We start from the raw sequence: 12,236 nt of genomic DNA, 5'->3' as shown, positions 1-12,236 counted from the left end.
CTTTTCTGGTGAGAAGGTGGAGACCCAGGCAGCTGAGAGTTGGCCCATCAGCAGTCATTAATTGAGCGCATACTACTTTTAAGGATTGTGTAACTCTGGGGAGTCAGCAGGTCGGAAAGAACCAGATAAGATTTCTGGCCTCTCAGAGGAGTTTTGACACATGGAATTGCCTCGGTCAAAGCTCCTGGCTGAAAACCAGTTGTGTCACTGGCATGGAGCACTGGACACCACTACAGTGCTGCCACTGACATCCCAGAATTCAGTTTCTCTGCAATCAGTGTCGCAGCCAGAAAACGTTCCTTCCAGTCCCCTGGACTTGCAGGTGGGTGTCACTGCCTGGTTCTCAGTTGCAAAGGAAATTGACTCACTGAGATGGGGTATTGCCAACTGCAGGAAGGAGGTTTTCTCAGTTCAGTTCGCCCCAGCTTATCTGAGATGTCCACTTGATTGAATTTAGAAAAAGAGGGAAATCATTCAGAGGCTGAAATCGGACCATTTAAAAGTTCAAGAGTGACTGACATTGATTTTTTTAAACTTCTTTAGTAAAATTTCTTTTATTAAAAACTTCTCTTAAAAATTTTAATTTTTAAAAGAACAGAAAAGTTGCAGTACTCCCATATACTCTTCACAGTTTTACCAATTATTAACATTTTTACAGTGCCAACAAATTTGCCAATTTGTTTTATTGCTGTCTCTCAAAATACATAAAGATACTTTTTCTTTTGATGAACAGTTTGAGAGTAAGTGGCAGACATGGTGACTCTTTACCTCTTAATACTTCAGGATATATCTCAAGAACAAGGACATAAAAAAACTACAGTGTAATTACTGAATTCAGGAAACTTAACACTGAGATAATCTTATCTTCCACGCACAGCGCAATAATGTTCTTTATAAATTTTTTGTCCAGGAGCCAGTCCAAGATTATGTATCTCACTGAATTGTCATGTTGCTTTCGTCTCCTTTTCTATGAAACAGGTCCTTAACCTTTGCCTTTCTTGATATTGATCTTTTTTGAAAAGCACAACCTCCTTGTTTATAGAACTGTTCTCAGTTAGGTTTGTCTGATGCTTCCCCATAATCCAAGTTAGGTTATGCATTTGGGGCAGGAATACTACACAAGTGACCGTATTTCCTTTTCAAGGCCCACATCAGGGAGCATGTATGTCTGTTTCTCTCTTCACTTGGTCAAGGTGCTGTCCACCAGATTTCTCTTTTTTTCCCTTTTGTAATTAATAGGTAATCTGTGGGGAGAGACTTTGAAACTTGTAAATATTCTGTCTTCATCAGACCTTTATTCAGCAGTTTTACTGTATCCATTGATGATTCTTCCCTGAATTAGTTATTATTACTCTGGGTTCAAAATGGTGATTTTTCAGATTTCTGTATTTACTAGCTGGCATTCTACTTTAAGGATGAGTTTGTCCAGGATTTTTACCCTTTATTTAATATCAGTATAGAGTCGGTGATGCTATTTAACCATCTTATCCTCTGCCACCCTCTTCTCCTTTTGCTTTCAGTCTTTCCCAGCATCAGAGTCTTTTCCAAGGAGTTGGCTCTTTGCATCAGGTGGCCAAAGTATTGGAGCTTCAGCTTCAGCATCAGTCCTTCCAATGAATATTCAGGGATGATTTCCTTTAGGATTGACTGATTTGATCTCCTTGTTGTCCAAAGGACTCTCAAGAGTCTACTCTAGCACCACAATTCAAAAGCATCAATTCTTCGGCGCTTAGCCTTCTTTATGGTCCCACTCTCACATCTGTACATGATGACTGGAAAAACCATAGCTTTGACCATACGGACTTTGGTCGGAAAAGTGAAAATAACAGTACTATATTTTTATTTTTGTTTCTTTAGGTGTCTTCTAAAATATCATCTTCCTTGGGCAGCCCTCCTTCTCTCACCACCCCATGGAAGGAAGGCAGCACCCTTCTGTTGGTCTCCATCCCCTCGCTCTGCTTTCTTTCCCATAGCACCTGTCCCTCAGGATGTCGTATCTATTCTCACTTGTCTGCTTGTTGTCTTTTTTCTTTCCTCACTAGAATGTAAGCTCTGTGAAGGTAAAAACATTTTCTGTCCCCTCCTCTATATTGTCCAACAACCAGGACATGCTAAGTGCTCAATGAATGTTTGTTGAGGAAATGTTGAAAGTTTGCACACAAAATTCAGTATTTTATAAAATATATATAAAGTATGATCCAGCTTTTGTAATAATATGCATAAGAATGAAGAAATAAATCAATCAAAATGTTAAAAAAATAATAATATCAGTATAGAGTTGTGGATTGTTAATAAACTTTTTAATTATTTATTTTTGGCTGTGCTGGGTCTTCACCACTGCACTCAGGCTTTCTTTAGTTGCAGTGAGCAGGGGCTACTCTTCCTTGTGGAGCACAGGCTCTGGGGTGCACAGGCCTCAGCAGTTGCAGCTCACAGATTTAGTTGTTCCATAGCGACATGTGGGATCTTCCTGGACCACAGGTCAAGCCCATGTCCCCTGTATAGGCAGATGGATGCTTAACCACTGGACCACCAGGGAAGTCCTCCCATAATAAATTTTAATGTAATTGTTAACAACTTATCTATATTTGGAATCCATCCCTTAGATAAATTACTTCTCCATTTTTTCAGTTCAGTTCAGTTCAGTAGCTCAGTCGTGTCTGACTCTCCGCAACCCCATGAATCACAGCACGCCAGGCCTCCCTGTCCATCACCAACTCCCGGAGTTCACTCAAACTCATGTCCACAGAGTCGGTGATGCCATCCAGCCATCTCGTTCTCTGTCGTTCTCTTCTCCTCCCGCCCCCAACCTTTCCCAGCATCAGAGTCTTTTCCAGTGAGTCAACTCGTCACATGAGGTGGCCAAAATATTGCAGTTTCAGCTTTAGCATCAGTCCTTCCAATGAACACCCAGGATTGATCTCCTTTAGAATGGACTGGTTGCATCTCCTTGCAGTACAAGGGACTCTCAAGAGTCTTCTCCAACTCCACAGTTCAAAAGCATCAATTCTTCGGCGATCAGCTTTCTTCACATTTTTTAGGTCAACCTAATTGCAAGTAGATCTCTTTTTTATGTGAACTTGAACATTTAATCTACACCCCAATATCTGCAAAGGTGAACACGAAGTAGAAAATGTTTATGGCACTTTTAAGCTTAAACACATAGGTGACTGAAGTGTTTTGAATAGCTGTGGCAAAATAGGGTAATCTGGGAGGCCTTTTTGAAAAAGGAAGGAAAGGGGTTCCACAGACAGGTGAGAGAAGGCACAATCAGTGTCTTTCAGACTAGACACAGAGAAAGGGGGACTGAGCAGAAGTGTTGAGGATGGAGGAAGGGCAGGGAAAGAACCCAAGGTGGAATTAATATGCCCAGTCTGTGGGTAGAGTGTGCAGAAGAGCAACAGAGGTCAAGGGAGTAAGGTGGAAAGGGATGTGAAGTAGTTAAGAGTTCTATTCGATGACTTTGGGTAAGAATACTTAGCAGCAGGGAATGACATATTCCCAAAATCCCCATGAGGAAGATGTTAATAATTTCATTTTATTTATAAGAAAACTAAGTCACAGAGAATTTAATTTTCCCAATGTCCCCAAAATACTAAGTTTAAAGCCAAGATTTAAACACAAATCTATCTAACTTCAAAGCCCATGCTGTCAAAAGAAAGAGACACATCTGTAGTGGAAGAACAGTGATAGAATTAGGGCTCTCAATATAAAAACAGATCGGTTCCTATGTGCCAGTCGTAACATCTCAGTGATCATCCCAACCATGCACTTTAGAGTAAATCAGCAGTAAGCCCAGTGTGCTTAAGAAAGTTAAGGTTTTCACAGTCTATGACCCTGCATGTCTGAATGCCCCCACCCTATCCCAGTCTTTATTTTTAAAATATCAGCTTTATGGAGATATCATTTTAGTATGCAATAAGATTTCACCCATTTTAAGTTTATGATTCAATGCATTTTGACAAATGTATATAATCATTTACCAACATGATCATAATTTAGAACTGTGTCACTCTAGAAAGCTCTCTATGCAGTCCCTTTGCAGTTGATATTCTCCAGCCCCTGGCCTACTTTCTATCCAAATACTTCGGCCTTTTCTAGAATTTCATATCAGTGAAATCATACAATATGGTATGTAGTCTTTTGACTGGCTTCTTTCACTAAGCATAATACTTTTGAGATTCATTCATGCTGTTGTATTAGCAGTTCATTTCCTTTGATTGCTAAGTAATATTTTATTACATGGATATACTACAGTTTGTTTACCCATTCATCAGTTCAAGGACATCTGTATTGTTTCCAGCCTGGTGCAATTATAAACAATGCTGCTGTAAAAAACATGCACATATAGGTCTCTATGTAGATATATGCTTTCACTTCTCTTGGGTAAACATCTAAGAGGAGAACTGCTGGGTTAGATGGTAAGTGTATGTTACATGTTATAAGAAACTGCCGAACTGTTTTACGAAGTGTCTGTGTCGTTTTGCATTCCCACAAACGATGAATGAAACTGTTCCACATCTACACCAAAAGTCAGTATTTAGTCTTTTTAATCTTATCCTTTCTAATGAGTGCTGCTGCTGCTGCTAAGTCACTTCAGTCGTGTCCGACTCTGTGTGACCCCATAGACGGAAGCCCACCGGGCTCCCCCTTCCCTGGGATTCTCCAGGCAAGAACACTGGAGTGGGTTGCCATTTCTAATGAGTATGTAGTATTATCTCATTGTTTTTAATTTGGATTTCCTTGGTGTCTAATAATGTCTAGAATCTTTATATACACTTTTTTTGCCGTCTATGTCTTCTTTGAAGACACCTCTGTTCAAATCTTTTGCTCATTTTTACTGGCTTCTCAAGAGTCAGACCCAACTGAGAGACTGAACTGATTGAGTTTTATTATCGAGTTATGAGTTCTTTATCACATATGTTTTGCAAATATTTTCTCCCAGTCTGTGGCTTGCCTTTTGATATTCTTTTGAAGAGCAAAAACTTTCAACTTTGATAAAGCCCAGTTTATAGTTTGTTTTTAATATTTCATGCTTTTGGTGTCCTACGAAATCTGCCTAACACAAGGTTACAAAGATTTTCTCCTATATTTTCTTCTGGATATTGTGTCATTTTGACTCTCACATTTAAGTCTCTGACTCATTTGAAGTTGGTTTTTCTGTATGGTGTGAGGTAAAGTTTCATGTTTTGCATATAGATTCCCATTTGTTCCAGCACCATTTGAAAAGACTGTCCTTTCATCCATTGAATTACCTTGTCAAAAATAGGTTGACCATATGTATCTGTGGGTCTATTTCTATATTCTCTTTTCTGTTCCAGTGATCTACATGTCTATCCTTACCTCAATATCTATGATTACTGTAACTTATGGTAACTCTTGAAATCAGATAGTTGATATCCTCCAACTTCGTTCTATTTTTTTCAAAATTGTTTTGTCTATTCTAGGTCCTTTGCACTTCCATATAAATTTTAGACTCAGTTTGCCAGTTTCCAAAAATTGCAAGCTAGGATTTTTATTGAAATTGCATTGAATCTGTAGATCAGTTTAGGGAGAACAGACAACATATTTTTCATGCTACTGCAAATGGTATTACTTTGATAATTTTAATTTCTTCTTAATAATTGCTGGTACACAGAAATAAAATAGATTTTTTTTAATATTGGTTACCTTGCTAAAGCCAGTATTTCTAGTAACTTTTTTAGATTTCTTAGGATTTTCATCATAGGTGATTATGCCATCTGCATAGTAAGAGTTTTACTTCTTCCTTTCAAATCTGTATACCTTTCCCTGCTTTTCCTTTTTGATTGCACTGGCAAGGAAATCCAGTATGATGCTGAACAGAAACACTGAGAACAAATCTTTGAATTGCTTTCAGTCTTTCTCATTAAGAATGATGTTAACTATAGATTTTTCATAAATGTTCTTTATCGAGTTATACCTTTATTCCAAACTGAATTTTTATCATGAATGACTGTAGAATTTTATCAAATGCTTTTTCTGCTTCTATTGTTTTTTTTTTGGGGGGGGAGTATAAGTAATATACAATGTTTTGAGGTTTTTAATATAGTGAATTCCTTTTTTTAAAATGTTAAACCAGTCTTGCATTCCTGGGATAAACCCTAGTTGGTCATGAATATTCAATTTGCTAAAATTTTTAAGGTTTATACACCTATATTCATGAGAGATACTGATCTCTTGTTTTGTTTCGCTTTTCCTTGTAATGTCATTGTCTGAATTTGGTACCACAGTAATGCTGGCCTTATAAAATGACTTGGGAAGTGTTCCCTTATCTCTTCTATTTTCTGAAAGAATTCATGTAGAATTAGTATTGTTTCTTACTTAAACACTTGCTAGAATTCTCCAGTGAAGTCATCTACACTTTGGTTTTCTTGCATTTAGCCTAGAGTTTTCTTTGCAGGAAAAAAATAATCCCTTTTTTTAATACAGAAAGGATTTGCCTTTGCTGTCTACCAACACACTGTATAGCACTGAGAATAAATGTTAAGTCAAGCTGTAAAAATTGTTGGTGCCGAAATAATGCTTCTGGCACACACAGTTCTACCACGCACTGTGTTTGCATGACTTTGGCTATAGTGGGGAAAAATTTAAGTGATCTAGTAGAGTCTTTTCAGATATAGGTACAGTATTTTTTAAACTTCCTTAAAAATCTCCTTTGCAGTCAAATGCCCTATGAGCTGACAGGAGTATGTAAGACTACTGTCTTCACTGGTACTAGAATGTTTCCTGTCAGCCCTGTGCCTCTGCTCTGGTTAGGCTGCAAGTTAAAAATGAGCGAGGCACAGAGGCATGACTTAACTTCTCATTAAATATGCTTATTGCCTTAAATTTTTTTGGAAAAGTATTACAAGCTTAAAACAGTAAGCTTAAATAACAAGGCTAAACAATAATATAAAAGTAGGTAGGAAAAAGAATTTGCCATTCTTTGCAGATAAGAAAAATAAATTTTAACAATTTGATATATATCCTTCTTCATTTTTTCTGTATTCTTTTTAAAAAAAATGCACACATATTCTAGGCACAGATGTTTTTCTTTTTTCTTCCACCAACCCACTACGGGATCATGATACTGAAATCTTTTTTGCCTCAAGTAATGGACATTTCTCCAGGTATGCACATATACTGCTAACCTTTCCTTATTAACACCTGCATATTTCTTCTATAATACAAAAGTATAAGTTTATTCATCCATTCTATTTGATAGAAAATCACATTATTTCTAGTATTTTGTCTTTAGAAACAATGCAGCAGTAAACATCTTTGAGCATATATCCCAATATATGAACTTTCACTTCTGTAGATTTCCAGAAGCAAGACTACTGAGTCAAAAGACATATACATTTTTTAACAAATACTGTACTGCTCTTCTCCATTCCTACCAACAAATGTATTATATGAGAGTATCATTGTCCTATCTTCATCTTGCTGCTTTTGCTATCAATCTTATTCTTTTATCAGTCTGATGGGTAAAAAATATTGATTTGAATTTTCTTTAATAGCTGATAACGTGGCATCTTTTCTTGTTTATTGGCAATTTATTTTCCTCTTCTGAAGTTGCAAACCTGTATCTTTTGTCCATTTTTATCTGGGATTTGTCTTTTTCCCAGCAATTTGAAGGTGTTCTTTGAAAATTAGAAATATGTCATATATACTAAAAGAAGTTTCACCAAATTTGTACTTGTTTGGCTTTTTTTTTGCCTGAGCAACACAGCATGTGGGTTCTTGGTTCCCCTACCAGGGCTTGAACATGGGCCCCTTGCAGAGGAAGCACAGTCTTAACCACTGAACAACCAGGGAAGTCCCTCATTTAACTTTATTTATAGTATCTTTGGACATATATTTTTTTAATTTTTATAAATTAAATCTATTCTTTTATTTTTTCATTATGGTTTTGGGGTTTAGTGACTTGCTTATGGTTTCCTTGCTTGGAATTATTCAAATATTCATCTAAATTTTCATATTATGTTAGTTTTATTTTTTTACATTTAAGCCTTTAACCTACCAGGAGTTTAACTTTGTGTATGATATAAAGAGGAATGAAGACGTGAAATCTTAAGTTTGCCCAAAAAAAAAAAAAGGGTTTGCCGTAACTCTTCATATATTGTAGTATTTCCCATGTTTTCATAATACACCCTCGACCTAGCTCATAATCTGTCTGCTTTCAGACCTGTCTACTGTCCCTCCAAACTGAGGGAGGGCATGTCTGTCTCTTTTTCCATTGTTTCCATCAGGAAACACTAATAAACAATTTTAAGGCACCTAGCATAGTGCTTGACATATTTTCAGTACTCAGAAAACATTTATGGGAGGAAGGAAAATGTTGAATTCACACCTGTGTTACTATGACTCCTTGGCAAGTTTAATACTGACGGCTTATCTGTGTAAACAAGGGGAAATGTCATTCTCCTTAAAGCCATTCGCTGTCTCATGAGCTCACTCAGTTCCTTCCGCCTCCTATATCTTTGTTCTAAGGCCTTCCTTCTCCCTATAAATCTGTCCCATTTCATAAGGACTCCCCTTAGCAGGCTTTCCTCAAATCCTTCCTTGTAGTTCAACAGTATATGTAAAGTACTGCCACATCAGCGTTTAATCCACAATGGATTTTACTGTTTTTCAAATACCCATCACTGTGCTAGGCACATAGCTCATTAAATACTTAAACTGCAACTGAAACAGTACTGCATACCAAGGCTCTTTATAAAGGCTCGAGGAGAGCCTAAAGATTTGTTATGAAAGCCCTTGGGACTAAGGAAGCAACAAACTGGGGAAAACTGGACAGTGACCCTGAAAGCTGTTAAATACCAGAGTGATTTTTCAAGTGAAATTGTGTCATCAAATCTATTTTAAACACATTTGTTGGATGAACACATGACTAAGTATTGCCCAATCTGAAGGCGAGGTCAACAGACTTTCTTTGGTGGTTTTTGTTTCCATGAGTTCCTATATGGCCTTCACCAATGAAGGCCTTTGGAAATTCAGGGAAAATGGAATAAGCCTTATATGTCCCTACATTTAGTTTGAAAATAACATCTGACTGCCTCTCACCACTTCCTTGATGAATTTTTAATGGAGAAACAGCTAATTTGAGTACTAGGGCAGAGAATATACAAGATGAGCTTGGAGCATCTTATAATGTCAGAAAATAAGGAAAGGACTCAAAAAACAAAATGATGAGAGTTTATCAGAAGGACACAAGTGCCAGATGAAAGAACTCCCAATGGTCAAAGCTGGAACAACTTGAGCAACAAAATAAATAGTGTAGTGTTGGATTATAGCCCAAGGAATGAAATAAATATCCCTGAGTTCATACTGATATAAATAAACAGTTAAATAAATAAATGAGGGGAAAGAAACATATCTGCCGTAGAGAAGAATTCCAAACAATTTATGGAGATACTCAACCCCCAAGAAGGTAGAGCATAACTCCCCACCCCTTAAGTGTGGATTACACTTAGTGATGTGCTTCCAAAGAACACAGTGTGGTAAGAGGGACCAAAGTAACTAGAGTGGAGACAGCTGACAAAGACTACCTTAGCCAAGCGATCATGATCAACATCAGTGGTAAGTCATGTTGACAGTATGTACCCTTGTTATGCTCTGATGAGAATGACACTTCACCTCTGTGGTCTTCCTCCCTACAACCATAAACACAGTCTAATCTTGAGAAAAAATGACACAAATCCCAATGGAGGTACATTCTACAAAATACTCAACCAGTCCTCAAAACTATCAAGGTCATCAAAAACAAAGAATGTCTAAGCAACTGTCACAACCTATAGGACTTTCAGGAGATATGACAATGAAATGTAATTCAGGTATCCTGGATGAGATCTTGGAACAGAAAAAAGACACTAAGCAAAACTAATGAAATCCAAGTGAAGTATGGGCGTGTATGTGTGTTCACTCAGTTGTGTCTGACTCTATGACCCTTTGGGCTGTAGCCCACCAGGCTCCTCCGTCTGTGGGATTTTTTTCAGGCAAGAATTGGAGAAGATTAACATTTCCTCCTCCAGGAGATCTTCCCCATCCAAGGATCAAACCCACATCTCTTCTATCTCCTGCATTTCAGGCAATTCTTTACCCACTGAGCCATCGGGGAAGCCAGAATGAAGAAAGCAGTTTAGTTAATACTGTAACACTGTTACTTCATTAGTGGTGGCAAATGTACCCTAGTGATGTTAGATGTTTACAGAGTTGGATGTGTGCTATGTGAAATCTCTACTATCCTTGTACCTCTTCTGTAAATCCAAAACTAAAGTTAAAAGTATACTTAAATATTTTGAAAACACAGATTAGGCAACAAATGACTATATGCTTATCTCTACAAATGTGCTTTGAATTACAGGGCGCTGGTGACAGTTTTGTGGGAGCTTTGGCCTTCTACCTGGCTTACTACTCACATCTGTCCTTGGAAGAAATGCTCAAGAGATCTAATTTCATCGCAGCGGTCAGTGTCCAGGCCACAGGAACACAGTCATCTTATCCATACAAAAAAAACCTGCCCCTTGATCTGTTTTGATTGCTATTAACTCCAAAGTAAATATACCTGGAAATAAAATGTACTTAGGGATGGTCACTGTTAATTAGCAGCTTACTATAAAATGTCACCTCCTTTCTTTGCAAATATTATGTTCATTTACCAAGTCATCCTCAAGCCTTCAATTATTTCTTTATAATGATTTCTTTGCTTTTCATGCAAAAGTCAACTAGACAGAATTAAGAATACTACAACAAAGACCCGTACCAACAACCCCGCCATTCAGGAACCAGCAAACTCTACTGCCAACACATCATGAATACTGTTATGTACACCAAACAGCAGAATTTGCGAACAACCGTGTCCAGAATCACAGCAGAGAATGTTAAATAAGGGAAAGAGGGGTATGACTTGGGCCACACAAGCAGTTCCTAAGAAGAGCAGCTGATATTCAGCTTTGCCTTGAGTGTTGTCAGAGCTTCTGGTTCTGCAAGAGAAGCCAGAAGTTTAGATGTTTATTGAAATCTTTCAACATTTAAGTATCAGCAACTGAGTTTTTTTAAAATTGTAAACACCACCTGTGGGCCACTTTTAGCCTATGTGCTAAATAGACAAGTCATTTGCTAAGCCAGATTTTAAGTTGGTTTTTTGTTTTTTTTTTAAGTGATTCATGCATGTCACAGACCCTTTACACTGGGTTTGCTGCTGCTGCTGCTAAGTCGCTTCAGTCATGTCCGACTCTGTGTGACCCCATAGACGGCAGCCGACCAGGCTCCGCCGTCCCTGGGATTCTCCAGGCAAGAACACTGGAGTGGGTTGCCATTTCCTTCTCCAATGTGTGAAAGTGAAAAGTGAAAGTGAAGTCGCTCAGTCGTGTCCGACTAGTAGCGACCCCATAGACTGCAGCCTACCAGGCTCCCCGCTCCATGTGATTTTCTAGGCAAGAGTACTGGAGTGGCTTGCCATTGCCTTCTCCGTTACACTGGGTTTAGGTAGAATCAAGTGAAGTATTTTTCTTGTAACCCAATACCACAATGTAGTTTCAATATAAAAATACCCAAGATCTCACCTATTATTGCTTTCAATTAGAGCTTTAACAAAAGATGTCAGAAAAATAGCTGACTGACTGTAATGCCACAAGCCTCTAAGACTCAACAACTGTCTAATTCCATTTCCAGAGAGGCGCTCTCACATTTCCTCAGGAGACAGGACTGGGCCACAGGGAGGGAGCACCTGTTACTCAGGAACAGCAGGTTTCTTAATGCTTGTGGTCATGGTGGACACTCCATCCTTCTCCCCTAGAAATGCTTTAAATGCTATAGGATACATACCAGCAGAGCTCAAAGTATGAGCTGATCCTTACCTTCAACGAGAAATTTGACAGGGAGAGAAATGGGCAATTTTGAAAACTTGTGGTAAACAACAGCTTGGGTGGGAAAGCGTACAGATCTGGGTAGGGCAGGAGTCCTTACCTGTACATTAGGGATAATCAGTGGAATTTCCAAGCTGGTTGGCTGTGTGGTACCACTGCCGCAAGAGCTTAGCCATTAGCTTTATGGAAATACACTACAGCGTCTCTTTTTTAAAAACAAAAAAAATTTCTAGAAGTAGTCCAAACTGTTCCTAGAAAACCTAGATACTGCTTTGGTGACCTGAGTTGGAGAGTGTAGACCAATGGCATTTTTCTAATTATATAAGCACAGATCAAAAATAGAAGTTCTCTTGGTTTCTTCTGTGT

At 38.1% G+C, this 12,236-nt stretch overlaps 1 protein-coding gene across 1 annotated transcript in view; it reads left to right on the top strand.

Moving 5' to 3' along the window:
• RBKS (ribokinase) overlaps nt 1-10,668 on the top strand; it is a 103,860-nt gene extending 93,192 nt beyond the window's left edge. The window contains exon 8 of the mRNA XM_055399170.2: nt 10,367-10,668. Within this exon, the coding sequence (XP_055255145.1) occupies nt 10,367-10,540 (174 nt within the window). The 3' untranslated portion in view covers nt 10,541-10,668. The remainder of the gene's footprint in view (nt 1-10,366) is intronic.
• Nucleotides 10,669-12,236: the final 1,568 nt, after the last annotated feature.

Source organism: Moschus berezovskii, chromosome 11, assembly GCF_049115385.1.
Source record: "Moschus berezovskii isolate FMDL1 chromosome 11, NW_MosBer_1.0, whole genome shotgun sequence".
Taxonomy (NCBI): Eukaryota; Metazoa; Chordata; class Mammalia; order Artiodactyla; family Moschidae; genus Moschus; species Moschus berezovskii.
This window is presented reverse-complemented; position numbering and strand designations above follow the sequence as displayed.